The 21,256-nt window shown below is 46.5% G+C and overlaps 1 protein-coding gene across 5 annotated transcripts in view; it reads right to left on the bottom strand.

The window, feature by feature from the left end:
• RCSD1 (RCSD domain containing 1) overlaps positions 1-19,956 on the bottom strand; it is a 29,918-nt gene extending 9,962 nt beyond the window's left edge. For 2 of the 5 annotated variants that reach the window (XM_023945016.2, XM_086884142.1), the window contains exon 1: positions 19,766-19,949. In XM_023945016.2, coding sequence (XP_023800784.2) covers positions 19,766-19,771 — 6 coding nt within the window. In that variant the 5' untranslated portion in view covers positions 19,772-19,949. Of the gene's footprint in view, positions 1-19,765 lie in introns of all 5 variants that reach the window. The other 3 variants (XM_023945022.2, XM_086884141.1, XM_023945013.2) reach the window with 2 other exon arrangements.
• Between the last annotated feature and the right edge of the window lie 1,300 nt (positions 19,957-21,256).

The raw sequence follows: 21,256 nt of genomic DNA, 5'->3' as shown, positions 1-21,256 counted from the left end.
ATCGTGAAAAAAGGCTTTTCCCTTTCTTAGAGAGCTGTAAATAAATGTTCCAAATAAATGTTATCTTCTTTTTCCCAGGCCCACAAGCCCCTGTAGGTGTCTGCCATTCCCTGTTAAATTTCCCATACACTTTGGAATAGCTTTCCTGAACCCAAGGAAGTAATATCAAGCTGTCTCATTCCAGTGACCTTCAGGCACCTTCCCCTCATCTTTCCACCTTTCACTTGAGTAATTACAGGCAGGGAAAGTGGCAGATAATGGAATGGAAGAAAGAGTGAGGTAGGCAGATCAGCAGGGCAACCTGCTGCCCATGAAAAATGATGTCTGGGCTAAGTGGGGAACAACACCAGTTGCAAGATGCAGGCTGTGTCTCCCTGCTGTGAAAGGGAGGCTGGAAAGAGGAGGAAGCAAAGAATGGAGAATGCAGGATGGACTGGGAGGCTTGGCTCATCATACCAGCTCCCAGGATACCTGGGCATGGCACAATGGATACCTGAAGTAAGGACTCAGTTGAAACTAAACAGCTGCAAGTGCTCAGCGTCTGTGGCAGAACGGCTGCCTCCCTTGTAGTCCATTTTTCTCCAAGAGCTTCTTTCACAGCCCTTTGCCTTTACTCAGAACAGACACTGAACTTCCTCTTGGCCTCTCTGACCTCTTGTTTTCGGGGTGAATTTTTCCTTTCTTTCTTTTTCTTTTCATTTCAGTCTGAAAACACAGCTGCCTTTCTTTGATCAGAGCTGGGAGGCCAGCACGGTTCCATGGGTGTCTTGTGCTGGCAGCTCCTGCGGGCGCGGGGCGCGGGGCCGGGGCGCAGGAAGCACTGAACATGCCATTCTAAGATTAGCACCAGTAGCCCACGGGGCTGTGTCCTCCAGAAACTGCCAGCTGCAGACTCTCCCATTACGGAAAATAAAGAGCAGGAAAGGATCCTTACTCAGATCCCTTCTGGCAGTCACACTGCTGTGCTGTATCCAGCTTTTTTTACGACTTTTTTTGTCCGCCCCCAGGTGATGTGCCAGGCTCTGTGTCAAGGGAAGGTGCTCTATTTGGGTGCAAAAAGTTCCCTTCCTTGCACTGCAAGAACATCATTCCTCTGACTTCCACGAGCTGGGCTGGCAGTCTCCCTCTCCTGCTCCCCAACACTGTGAGGAAGGTGGGAAGCCTCATTTTATCACTTTCAACCCAGAGCATGTACCAGCATGTACCAGCCCTCAGCCTCTTCCACACCTAAGACTAAGATATCTGCTTCTCTCACCCCAGAGCTGGCTCTCTCCTGCCCCACGATATTAATTTTGCCATCTTTCCCATTCCTGGTCACATTTCCCACCTTGGTGAAATAACCCACCACTACTTTTCTAAACGGTGATGAGAAGTAGCTCTGTTCCTTTTCCTCTCTCTTTTTTTTCTTTTTTCTTTTTTGCAATGGTGAAGTTACACAGACATGATTTTTGTGCTTTTTGCAACTAACTGATGATTCTTTTTCTTTTCAGAAGAAAAGCATGGTCAGCCTGCATGGACTAAAACACTGACGTAAAGTTAAAGGCTTAGTCCATCTGTAATTAGGTGACTGCAACTCTCATGTCTTTTACTGTTCCATAAAAGTAAGTGTCTGAGCATTGTACATTCTGAAAAATGTCAGACAGAGCTGTAAACAGGAATTGAATTATACCATCAATGTAAGCATGGCACTGTCTGCAAAAAAAGGAAGTGCAACTGCCCGGTTCTTTGTACAGGGTTTGTTTCACTTTTCTCTTCCAAGTAAGTTTATAAAATTGAGTAAATTTGAAAACGGTTTTCAAAACCATGTTTCTTCATCTGCTTTTAAAACTGAGCCTAGTCCCTTTTAGCAGCACTGGGGAAGAAAGTTCTGCTTTTATCCGTGTTTGAGGCACAAATGTGCCAACTTGAGCCCCAAAACCTTCCTTATGCATCAGAGTCACTACCTCTGTTGTGAGAGCAAAACTGTCCACCAACCCCTGACTCTGCAGACTGTGTGAAGGGAGGCCTCTGTTTTTAGCACAGATCCTGCTCCTCTCACAGGCTGCTTGAGTCCACTGGATCCCCACAGAAATGTCCCATCATGTACCTGCTTTGACTGCTGAAAAGAGGAAAGCTCTACTGGCTGTCATACAGTGAAGTGTTTTGGCTAAATACCAGCTGAATAACAGCAGAGATCTGTATTTCCCTAATCTCCTTCCCTCCCCTACAAATCTTCTGCCTTGTCTGCTTTTGCAGGTAGGACATTTTGGCCAGATGGGTCACCTTTTATCTGAGAAGCAGCACCTCCACAGCACCTTGCAAGGCTGAAGTATTCAGCAGCTATGGAATCAGTGATGGTTACACAATTTTGGTACTGGTCCTGTGCAACTATCAGCCCAGTTCTCATGCAGCTGCATCTTGACGTGATTTTGAGTCCAGTCCCTGATCTCCACATCCCTCCTTTGTTCCAGAAAAGCTTCACGATTTTCTGCAGCCTGTTCTCACACCAGCCCATCATGCCAGATCCTGTGCTCACACAAGCACTGCAAAGCTCCCCTGTGAGTCTCATAGGGATCTTTTCATTGCTGCACACACAATCTACCTCAGCAGCAGCAAATAGGGCAAAAATAATGACAAATATAATGTCTCAGAGGCAGATACAATAAGGCATCCAAGGCTCAGGGCTAGTGTCTTGATTACAGACCTAGAAAGGGTGATAATCAGCACCCAGTGCTGCACCATGAGAAGGGAGTTGTCCGTGTGCTAGAGGAAAACAAGAGAGTGTCAGTGTTTTTGGGGCACAGTTTCATAAGGCCTTGATTTCAGACAGCTTATGTTTCCAGCCACTCATTCTCCCCTGACCTTTCCTTTCCCCCTTCCCCCCTCCCCTGCACCCGTGCGAGTCTGTGGGGCTGTGCTGTAAACTGGATCACTGAAATGATCTGGGCTTAAAATACACCCCTTAACTCTTTGCACAGTTATTTTTAACCCAGATCGTTTCAGCCTTGGAGTTCACAGCACGGCCCAACACGCACTTGCCCTGCTGTAGTGGAAGGGGATGGAGGGGTGGCCGGGGCAGCCTAAAGCACAGAGGGGAGGGCTTCTCTTTAACTGCTCCAGCCAGAGCCTGAGGAAATGACATCCCTATGTGTCCTCCTGCTCTGATAAGACAGAAAAATTGTAATTTTGCATGCCTGCTGGTAGAGGCTGGGCTGTGGCACTGGTGTTTCACCCTGCATCCTGTTGCCACCCACCTGAGGTGCAGCTAAGTCCAGGCCATGATCTGTAAGCCACCACAGAGAGCACATCACTGGTAAGAAGTTGCCATTAAGCACCCACAAACCACTCATAAATACCATGTCAGCCATCCCCAGCAGCCCTGCTTCAAACAACAGCAGCCACAGAGGGTAAGCAGGTTCTCTCTGCTGCATGACAGAGGCCAAGCTCTACACCTGTAGGACCTGCTCAGCTTAGGAAGGGATGGGGGATGCATGTGTGGGGAGGAAACTCCTGAAGTCAAACCATCATCACACTCTGTCTGGAGGCCAGCAACTGTGCAGCAGCACTGTGGTTTTGCTGGGATTAAAGCATCAATCCCAACCAAGGCGCTGGATCCCAGGAGGGAACGGAGCCTCTTGTAGATCCTTGCTTCCCTGCCTGGCTCAGCTCTCAGAAGGCAAAGCATTCTGCACAAAGCCTTCCCAGGACTGACCCTTCTCATTTTTCAGTGAGGTAGCTGCAGGATTTGAGGAGCCAGCCAGCCACAGCCCTTGTCTGCACAGGAAAGTTTATACCAAAGAGAGCTAACTCTCTCAGCTTGCAGGGCAAAATACAACCTTAATCTGATCGAGGTGCGGCTTTTCTGCCTAGCTGAACTCATTAGCAATTGGCTTGGCTAAAAGGAGCTGTTCTCAAGCTCTCAAGTACCTGATTCTGACACAGAAAGCATTTTGGGAGTGACATCATAAACTGCATCAGGGAACACGGCTCCTTTCAGGGCTCCCCAGGGGTTGGAGGGGGTGAATGTCTCCTACACCTGCAGCAAGGTGCTGCCTCTTCCCCAAAAAGGTTCCCCTGTAGAGCTGGGGTTTGCTGAACTGGAGATGTCCTGCGCATCTCAGACCAAGCAATGGAGAAGTGATGACAGTACAGCTCCAGTTTGGGGTGACAATTTCCATTGGTCAGAGCCAATCTCTTCTCCCCAGCCCATCTTTTATTCAAGGGCAGAGGCCAGCTGGAGGCAAAAGGTCACTGAATAGTCACACAGGGCACAATCCAAGGTACATTTCCTGTTTATCTGCAGAGGACATGAACTTACACTCTGGAAAATGCACCACAAATGCATCCCAGTTATTTTGGCTCTCACATTTTTTAAGTGCAGATAAGACTAGATGGGCAGCTCATAAGGAACTCCCCTTTAAATCAACTAAAAAAGATCAAGAATAGTTTTTAACTAGGATTGGACCCATGCTACTGAATGGAAAAACCTCTCTAATATGTAGTTTGTAGTTTCATTCAAAGTCATCTCTCTGCATCTGACATTTAGATGAATCACAGCTTGCACCCTCCTGCCAGCATAACCTGATTTGTTTATCTGAGTCCATGTGAGTACATCAGTGGCATCGGGATCACATTGAAAGGGGAACATTGTTTGTACTGGGAAGGGAGAGGCAATTAACCAGGGTATATTTAAAACACAAACTCCCCCAAAAGAGCAAACTGAAAGATGAGAGGGTGGGAAATCACCTGAATCACAGCAGGAGAAATCAGGCAGCACAAAGCAGGAGATGCTGCTACCCACAAGCTGAGCCTGCCTGTTCTCCCTGTGACCCACAAAAGCACAAACACAGGCTGAACACAGATTGCCCAGGAAGTGGGTGGGCTCACACTGGCCTTGGCCCATGTTTTACATCCCTAGAAGGAAATCTCACGATGCTTGTTCCGACTGGAACCACGCTGGGCCCCTGGCTCAAGAAGCAACACATCCCAAGAGTAAGCCCTGAATAAACAAAAAACTTCTTGCTACACTGACCCCTCTTCATCCCAGCAAAGCATCCTTCTTCCCATCTCTCTCTTTACTCTTCTTCACAAATCATTCTCACTGGAGACCTTCCAGCTCTCTGTTTCAGGAGGGATTTATGTGATTTATTTACTCACTTGGCGTCTTATCTGGCAAGGAAGCTGCTCCTTGTCTCATTGTAGTAAATACTAATTATTGGCAGAAGCCCCAGCTGGAAGTGGCTGCAGCTGTGGCTCTGTGATACCTCATAGCCAGTCCTGTCCATCATTGTGTCAGTGTAGCCTGTAGCACCTTGGGAAGAGAAGCCAAGGCTCTCACCTGCCTTTCCTACCATGTACTGTACAACAGGGGTGATATTTACTGTGCAGCGCTCCACCACAGCAAAAGCTACCCCATGAGCCACCCCTGCACCTTCTTCTGGTGGGGCTAGGCTAGCCCTGAAAACTTTGTGAGCACTTAGAGCATTACCACAGTTACTTTCCAGGAGAGGACAAGACAAGAATATCTTGCAGGTCTTTCAAATGTATCCTAAACACTACAAAAAAATCATCATTTTTCTATGTCTACCTTTCTGCAATATTTTATTTGATCAGCCTTTACCAGATGCTAAACACCTCCATTTCACAGTCCCAATGAGAATTTTGTGAGCTTTATGAATGGCAACATGCACAGAGTCCTCACCCTTTTCTCCCAAGCTGCCATCACATGGCTGAGCAAAAAGTAATAATTTTTGGGCCCCTCACTGCTAGGATGCAGGAATGAAACGTAATAGAAAGCTGAGCAAAGAAAGTAAGATTTCCACTTGAAAGATACAAGAAGAATTCTGGGGCTAATATCTGGCCATAAAATCTGGTTATGAAAGAGTGTAAGGGTTTGTTGAGGAGTAGAATGACGACCCCAGAACGCTCTGCAGAATCCTTGGCTGTTGTTTGCCAGGACTGGCATTTTGAAGGTTGTGCAAACAGGTTTCTAGTTTGACTTGCAACAAAAGGAGTTAATGTCTCATATGAGAATGTACACAACTGTGCAGAAGCATTGCATGTCCAAGATAAAGCTTCATCTACATTGTGAAGCCTCAGCCAGTGCAGAGGAAGCCACCACATCTGGTTGATGTCACACGCAACAGATTCATTCTCGCAGCTTTGGGGAAAGCAATCTGGGAATTATATTGTGAGTGCTGGAGTTTGGGCTCCAGGTTTCTGAATACCCTGTGAAGATAACAGGAACTCAGATTAGGTTTGGGACCAGTCTGAGCTCCTGGCCCCAAATATGGGTTTTAGACTCCTCTGACCCAGCCACACATCTCTTCTGTACGTATCTCTCCATAGCTGTAGATTGTGGTTTCCTGGAGACAAGGGAGTGCTCATTAATTGAGAAATGCCAAAAAAGTACAGAAACATTGGATATGGAAGTTTTGGAGGCAGTCAGGGGAAGGTAAGGAGTCCTGCTTACATGTGCTGCCTTCAAACTCAGAGATCTCTAGCAGCTCTCCTCAGGTCCCTCTGAAAACAGGACCTCTCACAGCAGCCCTAACAAAGATTCAACTAAAACTCCTGAAATGGAAGTGGCAGGAAAACACACCAGGCCTTCTCTTGAACTCTTGCTTTTCGAAACATTTTCAGTGGAGAGCAAGCTTCTTGCCTGAGGGTAAATCACTGCTCCCTTTCTCCTAAGAGTCTATTGAATAGGTTAGCCACAAGAACAACTCGGAAGTATGACATTCCTTCTCAGAGTGGCACCCAAGTCAAAGCTTATCCCACCACAGATAAATTAATATAGGATGAGTGCGTGCTTAACCTCAACAGCAAGGCTACTGCACAGTAGCCTTGTAATGAGGGTGATAACAAGGAAGGAGCTCTGACTATAACCCAGGGCAAAATAGTATGAGGAATGTGGACTACAAGGGATTGCTTGTTTTTAAGACAAACAGGCAGAAAAATCCCACTTTACATAAAATATGTAAAAATATGTAATGCTTCCCTGAGTTTGGAAAGAGTTTGCTTTAGGGCAACATTTTTCTCAAGGCTTGCAGTGATCTGGTCTTGATTTTCTCATTCTGAGAGTTCCCTTGTGAAGTTCTGCCATCTTGGCACTTGGGGTCAAGCACTGCCCAAAGGGTAACGTGAGGATATTCCAGCTCAGCAGCTTTCATCCAGAAGACTACAAGAAAATCTCCCAAATGCCTCACTTGAAAACTACAGAGGGTTGGATGGATCTGCCAAATTTAAAGGCTAACCAAAGCAAGATTTGGGAATTGGGTAGAGGCCAGTAAGTAGCCCAAAACTAGTAAAGGGTCAAATGCTTCTCAGAGGAAGAAGCACTGTGTTGAACTCATCCTGTACACTGTAAATGAATGGTTCATGCACTCCCAGCCTTGCCTCCTAAAAGTAGAGGGGAAACTCCTGATGTTTTCCATGGTTTAGTGGTTTGAGGTGCCCAGGTCTATTGCTTCCTATGAGGTACCAATGGCCCGAGTGTGCTCGGTGCCAGGCAGGAGGAGACAGACAGAGGAGAGCAGCCAGTGCCAGACACTCAGGAGAGGAGCTGTGTCCTTCACAACAGAATTATAGGAAACATCTGTAGTCATGGGGAAATTTGATGTGGTGAATAAACTATCTACCTTCTGTTTCAGAGAGTGACTACAGCGAAAATAAAATGAGATAATAATTATTTTAAGCAAGTTGTTCTTTCCTTTGTGCCATGGTACATAGCTCTCAGGAGTTTCTGGCCTGTGCTTGCCAATTTCTCTGTCTGGTGAGATGAGCAAAAGCAGCAAGAGTCACTGTGAAAGGCACAAGTGAGATCTTGATTCTCCCTTTTGGTAATGAGAATATTTGGCAATTGTCTGCATGTTCCCAACACTGCATGGGCTGATTAATCTCAGCAGCATTACCTCAAATCACTTTTAGGAGAACCTGCTGAGAGGGCAATGTATGGGCTTGTGCACCTTAATGACTATATAGCTACTGCTGCATACCCCCCAGACCTGGTCCTGAGGTTTCATCTGGCAGGAGAGCACTCAGGTGACCAGGCAGGTGTGTGAGGTCTCCTCTGCCCCAGCAAACCTTGAATTCTTTGCTACGTGTTGGCACAGCTTTAACAAGCAGGCTGGAAAGTGCCTGCCCTAAAAACCTTGGATTGAAATCCATCCCTTCCTGGGCAGATCAGAGTTTGAAGCCCACTCTCAGAGGACAGAACAGAGCCCAGGCTTCCTGAGCAAGTGTCTTATTGCATCTGGCAAAGGCTGCCAAGAGTGGTTTGATCCAGCACCACCATTACCAAAAGAGGCAGCAAACTGCAGCACCTGGTCCCCACCGGGCAGGGTGCCTGTGCAGGGGCAGCATGTGTGAAACCTCAGCCTGTACCCTACAGAAACACAGGCAGCTCTTGGCTCTGCTGTGCTCTGAGCAGGAGAAGGCATCTGGCTGCTCAGCCACCACTCTCTGTGCAGGGGATGGCAAACCAGTTCAAATCAATCGTTTAAATAAATTGTTTCGTGTGTGCTCACAGTGGTTTGGGAATCCGTGACTGAGGTGACCGCAGAAACCTCCAGCAAAACATGGGTGTCACTGTTTCCTTTTCTGCAAAAATTGCTTTTTGTGAGATGCCTGATCCTGTTTGCTTGTGTTCACCATGCTCAGAGTATTCTAAAGGGGGAAGGAGTGGTGGGGAGAGATGAGCATGTGGGACAGGGGGAATGCAATAGGGTCCCATGGACAGGTCAAGCAGGGCAAATCCAGGGGTGCAGAAGCAGCATCCCAGGCACTGGTTAAATTTTAAATTTTAATGTAGAGCAGGTGGTGCCCAGTGAACTGGAGGAACCTACAAGGTCAGGCAGTGGCTGCAAGATGTGGATTGCAACCTTTCCATTCTGCATTAGTCCTGTAGTTATTCTGTGACACGATAAGTCCCCTCAACTACTCAAAAATCCATGAAAGAATTTTAGTCCAACAACTAAATGGAGATTTGGTCCCAGAAGCCAGAATACTCAAGAGGAAAGACACAAAAGAAATGACAAGGTGACTGCAGGGAGAAGACAGGAGGCTGGGATGAGAGGTAGGAAGGTGAAACAAAAGGCTGTAAAGTACCAGTGAGACCTGAGGGAGAGAAGCTGTGGGACATACAGTAAAAAGAGATCATGATCGTCAGGATTATTTGGTTTACAAGATACATAACAACATTTGCCTGCAGACAGTGACAAGGAAAAAACAGGAGGGCTAAGCCAAGAAGCAAAAATCTGCATTGGCAGCCAGGCCAGCTGCCTACAGACAAGGTGACCGGGGTGTCCAGAGAGCAGGGAAAACATACAAGCTTCGTTGAGGAGCCCAATCAATTCAAGGAGAAACGGCCTCCGCCTTTCCTGTAGAAGGGCCCTGCGTCTGCAACGGCCCCACGACAAGCCCAGCACAGCTGCTCGCAGACAGGCCGAGCAGCCAACATGGAAATAATTTCAGGCAGCAGGAAAGGGATCGTGGATAAAGCTGATATGAGGCTGGATGCGGTCATACCCAGCCACACAAGTGGAAAAAGAGGGAAGAGCAGAGGGGCTGTGCCCACACAGGGAGCGTGGCAGCCTTTCCCCGGAGAGGCTCCATGCAAGGCGGGGTTCTCCTGCCACCTGAAGCAGCACAACTTCAGAAACACGCACATACTGGGTTTTAAGCCCACAGACATACCACACAGGGTTCTCCCTTCGACTCTTTGGGGTGCACTATTGGTGTCTCTATTCAGGGGCTGAGGTATTTAAGATTATAAGCTTCAAGAAATAAAAAAGAAGTACAGAACGATTGAAAAGCTGGTAGTTTATTGTGTGGGTACTGTAGGTGGAAATGTATTTCAAACCATCTAACTACAACTCTAGCACTGAAAACTGGAGCTCACCCATCAGTAACCTTAAGCACTGAGACACAAAAACCAAGTAGTTTAGCACAGATCTCTACAACTACTAAGTTTGACTACACTAGGAGACTAAACTTATACACCTCTTCCCTTTATGAAGTCCTGGAAACTCAGTGTCCAGCTATTTCCTTCAAGTTAATATACCTGTTTTAAAAATACTGGCTGTATTTTTCTGGAACAAACAGTTTCAAAAAAAAAGATGGTTTTTCTTTTTGCTCATTTGGCCTTAAAAGAGCAGTGGTGATGCTGTTGCAGAGCTCTTCCCTTGCTCCAAGTGAACACCAGGGACACATCTGAAGCAACTGTTCATCAAGTTTACCATATCTCTAAGTCTTCTGGGGGAAATAGTTTGTGTTGCTTAAATGGGAGTGCTATCAGTAAACCAGAACCTTGCAGCAGATACACTGAGCATTCCTATCGTTTGAGGTTATGAAAATTCAGATTGGGATGCTGAAAATAAAGTCCATTACTCTGGAATGCCCTATCAAATACAGCCCTCAGCTCCTCGCTTAAAGAGGGCCACAATGAAGGAAGCCAGTGGGAATATAACAAGAGGAAATGGCTTCAAGTTGGCCTGGGAGAGGTTTAGATAGGATAATAGGAAAAATTTCTTCACTGAAAGGGTTGTTCAAGCACTGGAACAGATTCCCAGGGAAGTGATGGAGCCACCATCCCAAAGGACACGTATATGTAACACTTAGGGGTATGTTTTAGTGGTGGGCTTGGCAAGGCTGGGTTAATGGTTGGACTCAATGATCTCACAGGTCTTTTCCAATCTAGCTGATTCTGTGATTAACTTGGCAGCAGGACTTCAGTGTCATGTGAGAGCTGATGCACCACTTTCTTAAGTAATTGAAGATACCCACTCTCCTAAGAGCAGCACTACTTTTCATTTCTCCAAAATTAAATTAGGTGAACACCTACACAGTTTTCAGCTTAGTTCAGGAAGACATCTGGAATTTCTGGTATGGATATAGAGTCTTTCTCTCCATCTGATGGGAGCCCTCTAGCAATAAATACTGTCTGAAAGCTTGGTGATACAGCCAGACATGAGCTATAGCAGATATCTAAATTGCAGATAACATGCTTGAAGGGGTGGGGGGGAAATGGGTTATTTCTCAGAAATTATCCATTGAATAAGTAAGTTGGTGGGATTGTGTTGTTTTAAGAATCCACAGACACTCCCAATGTGGAACTGGTCTGCTGGAGCCAAGGGCTGATCTGTACCCTGGCAGGGTGATGCTGATGTCCTGATCTACAGCTGACACCAGCTGTTAGCAAGATGTTGGTCTGGCTGGCCTGGAGAGCATTGCTTCCAGTGTGTCTTCAGCAGCTTGTCCAGGCAGGCTCCAGGATGTGTCCTCAAGACTTCCAAAGGCTGCATCCAAAGGCTCCATGGCTGGAAGGGTGGGGTGGCAGCTCTGATGAAGACCAGTGGCCACTGTAAGATCTAGCTGCTTTCCTGGTGAGCTGCCTCCACCAGCTGCTTGTACCGAGCTCTGCTCCTGGCCAGGGCTTCCCCCAGGATCCTTCTCTGCTTCCCCGTGTTTCCCTTCCAGACATCTGTTTTTCTTAATGGTCTGGGAACTGTACACAGCTTGTCAAGTTCTCACAAATTAATTGGTGCCTCTCTGTGTGTACTTTCAGGCCTTCTTCTGGGGAGCTCTTGCTCCTCTAGAAGGGTAAGGGGTGAGCTAATGGAGGAACAACCAGCAAAACCTCCCAGGAAGCCCACAGGAGACAGGAAATTGTGCAGTCTATGGTGTAAGTACTCCAATCTCCTGTGAGCAAGGAATTCTAGACTAAGACAGAGATGGCCAGAAAGGCTGGACTAGCATGTGTACTGCTTCAGTGGGGAATGAAATGCATAAACTATGTTTATCATGTGATACAGATCTCTGAGATGAGAAGTTTTCTGTTGTGCCTCAAAATAAATCATTATTTTATGCTATCTCAACCACAGTGATCCTTTAAGTGACTTCTTGTAGCTGCAGACATGATGGGAGCCTACTCCCACCTGCAGACAGGGAAACAGATCTTCTCCCTTGGTTGCCCCACAGGGGGTCAGGAAAAAAGCCCTGCTTTTAGCAGAGTGTGCAAAAAGAAACTAATTTCAACACAAGGAGGCTCAGACTCAAGATGCTTCAGGTGGGATGAGGAAGGGACCACTCTTAGCTTAATGGAACGGTTAAAGAGGATGAACTTCAAGCAAATGTATACACAAAAAGTATGAATTATCTAATCTGAAGCTATTCAGAAGGTTAAATTAGAAACTGAAGTCACTGAACTGTCAAAGAAGGTGCACAAAGAATGCAAGATGCAAGGACAGATCAAAATACTTCTGATAAATGCTGTAAGTAGACTGTGGTACCTGCCCATTTAAACTCGGTTAGAGACAGCCTTGTTGGAGCAGCACAGGGATTCAAACTCCTCTTAATTTATCAGGCTGGGAACAGAAAATCAGAAGGGTAAATGAGCCTACACAGAGCTTCCAACTGGAGCGGTTTCCAGGACTCATCAGTTAGGACTGTGCTATCTTTGTAACACATTGCTATTAAATTAGGTCTACGCTGGACACAGGCAGGTCAGAGAAGGAGGTTCACATTTATCTAAGCCAGGAATTTAGTCTAAAAAGGTACACAGATATGGAGTGGAGGAAAGTGATAGCAAGCACTCTGCTGGCAGCCAGCTTGAGGTGTGAGTGCTGAGCTATACACACAGAGATGTCTTGTTAGTTGGACCCTGGAGGGCTCAGTGGATCCAGTGGCACTGAGGATATGGGACTGCAGAGCTGCTTTCTCACCCTTTGGCTTCATCCAGAGTCCCCAGTCTGTGAGAATCCTGAAAATTGAGCCAAACATTGGGAAAATGTACCCAGGCAGCTGTAATTTGCTGTCATGTTTGAAAATGCCTGAGTTTTCAGCCCAGTCTGGATCAGCCAAAATGATGGATAAGAAATTTAGTCTTTTCCACAGGTAAACAACTCCTCTATACACCCTAAGGAAAATGCACACAAGCAACTCCTGAGCTGCAGCTTGGCCTTTGACACAAATTATTTTTGGGTGATGTGAAGATAATGATCTGTTTCTGTTTCTGAGTAAAACTGCTCACAAAATTCTCCAAAAATGTTCTAATGGAGAAACCCAGTGTTTGTAGGAGTTTTATAACACTGTACCCCTACTTCAGTGCTCTATTTCTTTTAGCTGCTGGCTGATTGGAACTCGTTTACATGTTCTTTCTCTGGCAAGAAGAGGAACTAAAGCTCCTTCAGCCTCAGGCACAGTTTCCCCAGGTTCAAGCTGGGCCACCGGAACCAGGTGTCCAGGAAGTGTGGGCTCAGTGCCTGCACAACACTTGCTCAATGAGTGAATCAGCACTAGGAAGCTCTGGCTAGCAAGTCCCTGAATTCACAGGTGCTGAGAAGAGAAATTAAATTCAACTTTTGATGTCTGGAGTCACTGCAACGATCCAGTGATTTTTGAGCACATCAGTTGACTATGTCAGGAGGATGTACTACATGAGATTGAAGTCCTGATGTGAGTGGAAAAGGCAACTTTGCATTGAGCTGGGAGACAAAAGACACAATGCTAAGACTGTTTCCTTATTGTAGGAGTGGCCAGTGTATTCAGCAATCCACCCCTTTTCTTCCACTCTGTCCTCTTCACAGGCACCTGCTGTTTGGAGGACCACATCTGTTTGTTCCCTCTGCCTCTAACTGGGAATGAACACCTTCAAATAGGAATGGAAACCCTGGATTCTCACAGAGGGACAGTGTTGACAACTCCATGCACCTTGTAAAGACTGAATGGGAAACCAAATTAGACTGTGCACGTTTCACAAGTTAAACATGCCCTCACTGCAAGGCCCAAGGGGTGAAATTCCTGGGAAGCCTGGCACACCAGCTCAAGTGTGTGTCTATGAAAACAGGGCATGTTTCATCTGAACTTACATCAGGAGGAACGTGGCACTCAGCAGAAAGATATTTCAAGATGATTGACTCGAGTAAGCCATGATTGCTGTTGCAGTATGCAGTTTTAAAGGATAAAGAAACCCATTCTAAAAACAGGAAGAAAGAATAAAAATAAAATTGGTTCTGTGTTTTACACAGGCAATAAAACAACCATTCCCATCCTCTTGCAGATGTGATGCCAATTTATTTTGACCTAAGCTTCCCACAGGCAGAAGTTTGCTGGGCTTGAACAATGCACTGCAGCAGGGAGGAATCATAAACACTTATGGGACCTGATGCTGAATAGCCACTGGCTTCTTCTAGCAGCCCACACGTGGAAGAACTGCAGAAACAGCATGGTGCTGCCCCTCTGGTGACCCTATCAGTAGCACTAACCTGAATACAACTGAAGATTGCTTCTTATCTTTCTAATGCTCAGTCCAGTCTATTTTTGAATCATTCATGTGAAAAAAGATTTCTACTACATTTGGTTTCCACTACGCTACTCCAAACCATGCCAGACCTCACTGTCAGAAATCTTTCCTGCTATTTGGTGAGATATAAATATTTCCTTTAATTGGATCTCACTATTCCCAGGCATACTACTTTTCCCATGCACTAACAAATTCTGCTTCCTCTGTGCTAACAGTTTTACAGTACTGTCCTCAGTCTCCCTGCAAAGCCACACTTCAGTTCCAATCTTCTGAGCCAGAATTCCCTCTCCTTTGCATTTCTGTGCCTTTCTGTGCACAAGAAGTCACTGGTCTGCACCCTTTAGATATCCAGGCTTTCCAAGCCACACATGTTAATTCTCTGTGCATTTGAGAAGCCTGGGATGAACAGAGGCTTTGTTGAAACCTCTGGTAAATCAATATCCTTTGCAGATTAGCCACCAGTCACCCACACTGACCAAAACCCTGCATACATTTAGTTAGAAAGGGTAAATAGGTATATTTGCATATGCAAAAAAATAACCAAACCAACAGCTTACAACTTTGCTACCTGTTCTGTAGGGTTTGAGTTCATTTTAAAATCTGATGATGAATAATGAAGAAAAAGCCATGCACGTAAATCTGACATCAATCTGGCAAATGAGGTGTGGGTCTTTGGTTGCACAAGACTTCCAGACACACCTTCAGTAAGTGATGTGCTTCAATCTGACAAGATTCTGGTCCAGTGTCTTTTCTGTTGTTTCGAAAAGTGAAAACTTCATTTGTCACTAATGGGGCAGATAAGGCTTATCCTTACCAGTACATTACCAGGACCCAGATACTGGTGCTAAGATCTAAAGATACAACTCAGGTTTGATGTAAAAGCATTTCTGGCATGAGACTGCACAGATGGTTACATTGTGACCTGCATGAAGTGTGACTTAAATCCATGCCTAGGTAAGACTTTGTAGGAACGAAGTGCTCTGTGCCTCTGTCACAACCAGGTGTGAAGCAACTCTGCAGTGAGTGTGCAATAACAACTTCTCCTTACACAACAGCTCTGCTGTCCCTAGACCACGTTCATCTTATGCCTGTTGTCCTGCAAACTGCTAAAGGCATATCCCTGTCTGCAAAGCACCAAGACAAGCTCCTCCAAACAGGTTTCCTCGCTGCTGGGTTCAGCTGCCAGCTCAGATCCCAGATTCAGGCTGTAGAGTTGTTGTTTTAGGAAGAGCATCCACCTCTCTAAAACACCTCTGTTAACAGAGGGAAGTGGAAACAGAATGGAAAACCAACCCCAGTCTGTGTGGGCTGGTTCATTTCCATGATAAAAGCCAGCAAGTTTCCAAGCAGCATCTATTGATAAAGCAGTGCTGATGTTTTCCCCTGTTCTTCAGATAAGCAGCTCCTGGGAATGTATGAGAAGGTATGCATGATATGCTGCTCAACTGCAAAGCATCCTGCCAATTAGACTGTGGAGCACAGGACAGAAGGCGTTTCCAGAATGCTGTCACCATGGCTTGGGACACTCAGACGACCAAACTGGGGAGTGAGGAGAGGTTCAGAAGAATTATCCCTCTCTGGTGGCACAGGAAAAGCCATAATTCAATTTATTCTGGGGTCTCTGCTAGGTGGAAGAAAGGGCTGCAGCACAGCCCATGGGGTTTGGTTTTGCTGGTTTCTGTCCTTCGAGAGGGAGACCTCCAGTCACAGGGATGTGGAAGTCTGGCAAACCTGATTCTTTCCAGGATCTTTGCTGCAGACATGCTATTTACTGTCAAACAGGTCCCAAATATGCCCAGACCTGAGGAGTGAAATGGGGTCATACAGCACCTCTCCCAGTATATTTAAATACTCTTCCCTTTATTTGCAGACACACTGTGCGAACATGTCATTTTGATGGGTTTGGCAGGAAACACTGAAAAGAAGTGTATTTGAGGTTGAACTGTTCTGTTAAGCAAAATGAAAAAAAAAAAAAAAAAAAAAGAAGAGGGGAAAAGGAACACTTTAACTTTTAGAACAAAAGCCAATCATCAGAGCTTCCTGAGAAAGGGATATTGCTTCCTGGCACAGCTAGCCTACTCTTAATCTCACCTCCAGAGCTGCAAGGGTGGGCAGAAACCTCTCTCAGCCCAGCTCACCTCCTGTCCTGCTGCTCTGAGGACCAGGATGGTCACAGGTTTCAGCCCCCTCATCTACACAGTACCCATTCCTGCATCCCCTCCAATTCGGTCCCCTCGGGTGACATCTCCTCAGTGCAGTTTTCCTCAGGACAGGATGAGTGCTGCCCAGGAGATTGCCCAGAAGGGTGAACTGAGCAGTGAGAACTGCCCTCACCCCTGGAAAAGCTTTTCCTCTGCTGAGTCAGTGCACCAACAAGAAAAATGGAGTTCTAGCTGGAGTAGTTGCAGAAAAGAGACACGGCAATGGAGGTGTCACAGAATTAAATGACATCTGTTGGCAGGCACAAAGAAGAGGGAAGCCCTCCTGCAATGCACCTGACTGCTGCACCTCTGCAGCTTAGGGAACCCATCACACCATAGGGAGCCACTCAAGTGAAATTCAGTCTTGGATTGTTTCCCTTTGCTGTGCAAGTAAAGTTCAAGTGTCTCCATGCTCCCAAGCCCCTACAGAGAGCCTGGGAAGAGGAATGCCATGACTGCTGTGGAATATGGGCTGCAGAAAGCCACAAGCACTTTCAGTGGATGCCTTAACTCACAACATCTGCAGCAAGGTTTGGGAACCCACAAGCCATGGGAATTAGATAGCTGGGGCCAAATCTGAAGATGTAAACTAACAAACCAACACAAAAATTTCTGATACTTTTTGTACCATGAGTGCAAAGAATGTTTCGTGTCTGCTTTTCTTTACAAGTGGCTCAGCTTTCCCCAGTGCAGTTTAACACATTTTTGATATGAACTCATGCTAACAATCTGTGGTATAAACTTCATGATTTCTTTTCATCTGCCATAACACTGGAAAGAAAACTGATTCTCAAATCTATTTTGCATCAAGAAGATGGGCCAAAAGAAAAAAAAAACACCAAAACAAAACACTGAAGATCAACAGACTCACAGAATTACATGAACTGCAAGGGCAGGGTTTTGCTGCCTTTTTCTCCCTCTTTAGGATCTTAAATAGTTTCAGTTGCTGCTTTCAATGTGGCACAATGCTGACAGCAGGATGGCTAAGACCACAGGTACTAGACCCTAGCAGCAACAAACCCACACTAACCCCTCTAAGAAAGAGATTCCAACTATCTTCTATGGGTTTTTCAAAACTAGGATCTTCCTGCCAGAGATGTGATGGAAATCAGCTGGCTAGGTCAGCCCTCTGCCCTTTTCCTCCTAATGCTGGATAATCCTCATGTGTCCCATTAGAGCAAAGAGCTTGCCAGTTATGCCAGCAGGAAAGCACGGAGCAGCTCTGCCTGCCACGGATGAAGCAAACAGGGGAATGACAGGACCACTCTCGTTCCTGCTGCACAGGATCATTAAATCTGGTTTTAAAGCAAAAAGAGTGTGGTGAGCCTCTGTGTCCTGCCTGTGAAAAGCCCTCAGGAAGAAACAGAGCAGAGAATCAGCTGGTGGAAAATCAAGTTCTTGTTCTTGGCTCTATTTTGGTCTAACACTTCCTTACATTTGGGACATTAAACATCTTTTTGGAGGCTTGGGCAGGACCAAGTGCACTACTCATAAAATGTTTTGGAAATGGAGATGTTTTAAAAATAAGAATGGATTCGGCAATCTACAGATGACCAAAAAAAAAAAAAACAGGTAACCCAGGGAAAAGGTGGGAAATAGAGGTAAAGGGACAGAATCAAGAGCAGGAAGCTCTTAGGTCAGATACTTCAGAGAAGCTTCCTGGCAACCAGAACATGTGTCACATGTGTCTCCAAAAAGGAAATGGCAGGTGTGTTCCTTTCTACTCAACTTTCTACTCTGTACTTTTCTCCCTAAAGAGGGAAAAAATACTCCAGGGGTGCAGTCCTCTGTGTGTGGAGTGGAGAGAGGGTAAGGGAGAGCGTCCTCAGTGTGCTAAAATACCATTTCAGCCCTAAATTCTAACAAATTAGGAGCTCAGTTCCCCTTCCCCTCTGAAACATTACAGGATACTACAGTGAAAATGAATAAAACAAGTGTGAACAGTGAGTGAACTGGGGTTTGTCAAACCTGAAAACCCTTGTAAAGCCAAACATTTGTCATGTCACGTAAGTAGCCTGTGCTGGGCTGGTTTCAACACGGCTTGATCCTTCTCCACCCCAAAATCTATTTAGATAATTCAGTTGAGGACTTGGTTTTTTTTAACAAACACACCTGAACAGGCCAAATCTTTAACCCTTGCCTGTGGGGCAGGTCAGCACAGATAACAAGGATGGTGATGTTAGCACCTGTTATCACAATTGGCCAGCTGAGTTATGCAATGGAAATCTTCAAAGAAGAACTGGTGCTTGAAGCACAGTGTTCTCTGGCTCTGCTGCGTGTCCCCTGGAACTGGGGCTGCGTCCACGCAGAAAAAGACTTATCTGGGAAGATAATATAAAGTGTTTAGTAAGGTCTCTGTTTAGCAGAGAGAAATACCAAATGTCCTCTTTCATAATTTGAGGTTTTGCCAATGTTGTAATCACCTTTCTATTTCCTGTGCCCCTCCTAAAAATAAATACTCCTTTTCCCTTGCCACTTTAAAAAACTGTTTGAAAAACTCGCAAATCCAGCCTGACATGACCAAAGCAGGCACCACAATTCCCATTTTGAATGAATGGGACAGGAGGCAGAGGGAAGCGAACTGCCTTGCCCAAGAGGGTGTTACACAGGAGAAAGCTTGAACACAAACACCAGAGAAGCCAGATTCCTGTCCACCAGCCGTGTGACCACCCTGAGACATGAGATCCAACTCTCCTGAAGCACAGGGCACGCAGAGAAAAAAGGGACAGAAAACCCTCTGGGGCTGTACTTCTCATCTACCCCGCTCAAGGACAGGTTCTCGGGTCCCCTTCCCTGACCCAAAATGCTCGATTGATAAGGAAAATGAGAGTTCCCAATGCACGTGGGACAGGGGCTACACACAGCTGAGCGTGTGAATCTGCTCCTGCACGGGTTGGGAAGGAACCGACCCCAAGGAGCTTGTCAGTCCTGGAAGGTTTGTTCTCTTATGTCCCCATTTTTAATGCCCCCTTAAAAGCGCCTTTTAAAATTATACCTTTTAACATCTAACACTCTAATCACACCTCGGAGACTAATAAATAAATGGCAGCTCTTCCTCGTTCCCCTTTCCCAGAGGTAATTCCTTCCCAAACTATCCCCCTGCTTTCCAAATCTGGACTAGAACCTGCAAAAGAGTCTGGGGTGGGAGGAAAGAGCCCTTCATCTGAACCGCAGCAAAGAGATATTTTGAAGCCGCCTTCAGGGAGAAATTGCTTTGCAAGGTGGAGCTACAGCAGATCGCGGAGCCGGTCACAAGCTAGGGGAAATAAAAAGTTTTCTTTACCTCCATGTCCCGCAAGAGAGAGGTGTCCTCGGGGCAAACTTTCTTCCCCACCCCTTTCCTTGTTGTCTGTGGGAAAAGTGCAGCCGGGCCGGAGCAGAGCCGAGCCGCCGAGGAGGGGGGGGAGATGCCGGCTCCCGCTCAGCCCGGACTGCCGGAGCCCAGCGAGTGGCCCTGCACTACGAACAAGGAAGAAGGGCGGGTGGGTGAGAGGAAGGGAGGGAGGGAGGGGAGAGGAGGGGGAGGCAAGGCAATCAGGGTTTAAATTTAGACACAAATCTAAACAGATACTGTCCTTCCCGGAGCGCTGGGCTCGTGAGACAACAAGCAACAAGCTCTGCCTCCGCGCCCAAACTTGGGGACCCCGCGTGTGCATTTCCTCTCCCTTTTCCTCTCTCCCCCTTCCTATTTTCTATCACCTTATCTTTATTCCCCTCCCATCCCTCTGTTTAGTCTTTATTTCTCTCCACCGCTTGCAGCTCCTGCCCTGGTATCTCTGCTTCGACCTCTCCGCTGTCCACACTTCCCTCTCCCAGGGTCTCTTGCCTGTTTATTTGTTAGGAGAGAATCCCTTTCCTTGTAACTACAGCTTTCCTTTCTCTTCCCTCTTCACTAATGTCACTCAGCAATGAACTGTCTTTAGAAAGGCAGACTAGGAGGAGAGCGAGGGTGATTATTATTGGGCTTGAACAGAATTTAAGGCGTTGTCCTGGTGCACGGCTGGGACTCCCAGGAAGGGCAAATATCTCCTGGGTGATCCCGCAGAGAGAAGACAGGGCTTCATTGTGGGCGCTAGCAGAGGGTCCCCATGCAAGGTTCTCACTGTCCAGCTGTAAGGCAGGACCAGCTCTTTCCACCCTGAATTTGTGTCTCACACCACCAGGTCAGAAGGTGCAGGTTGTTCCCCTCTCCCTTCGCAGGATGGACAGACATGTGCACTGGAAGCGAGAAGCTTCTGCAGTGGTAGAAAAATTCGGATGGCGAAAAAAAGCCTCTGGAATGTTTTTTTGCTGTAGTTTCCCCTTCCACGCTGATCACAGTGCTGTAAACCGGACATCTCCTTTAGCAACTGTTTGCATATGCTCCTTCTCAAAGAATTTCAGTCCCCACCTCCCGAGAGCAGGGTGGTGCAGAGGAATTTGGAAACCCTCCCTTTGTCTTCTGCTGGCTTCCTCGCCTTGAGTGCAGCTGCAAAGTGACACAATGTCATATCGTCATTTTGGCACGATACCTTGGGGGCAGAAGAGAGTTAAAGCATGTTTTCTAGAAGGGATGCATACTTCTCCTTTGCAGTGTTTCACAAGTCCCTGCTGGCTGTGGCTGAAAACGCTCCGGCATGGATTTAAATGTGAGCATCATGATATCCTAGCTCCCTGTTACTGATAGTGTTTCTTCCAGTGTAGTTAACTGTTGCTGTCCTGCACGCTGCAGGACTCCCGTGGAATTTGCAGATTTAAATCGTGATCCAGTTATCTCCCAGATTCAATATACAGC

Source organism: Cyanistes caeruleus, chromosome 3 (genome assembly GCF_971803275.1).
Source record: "Cyanistes caeruleus chromosome 3, bCyaCae1.hap1.1, whole genome shotgun sequence".
In the NCBI taxonomy this organism is placed as follows: domain Eukaryota; kingdom Metazoa; phylum Chordata; class Aves; order Passeriformes; family Paridae; genus Cyanistes; species Cyanistes caeruleus.
The sequence above is the reverse complement of the archived record's forward strand: the minus strand, read 5'-3'. Positions and strand labels throughout refer to the sequence as shown.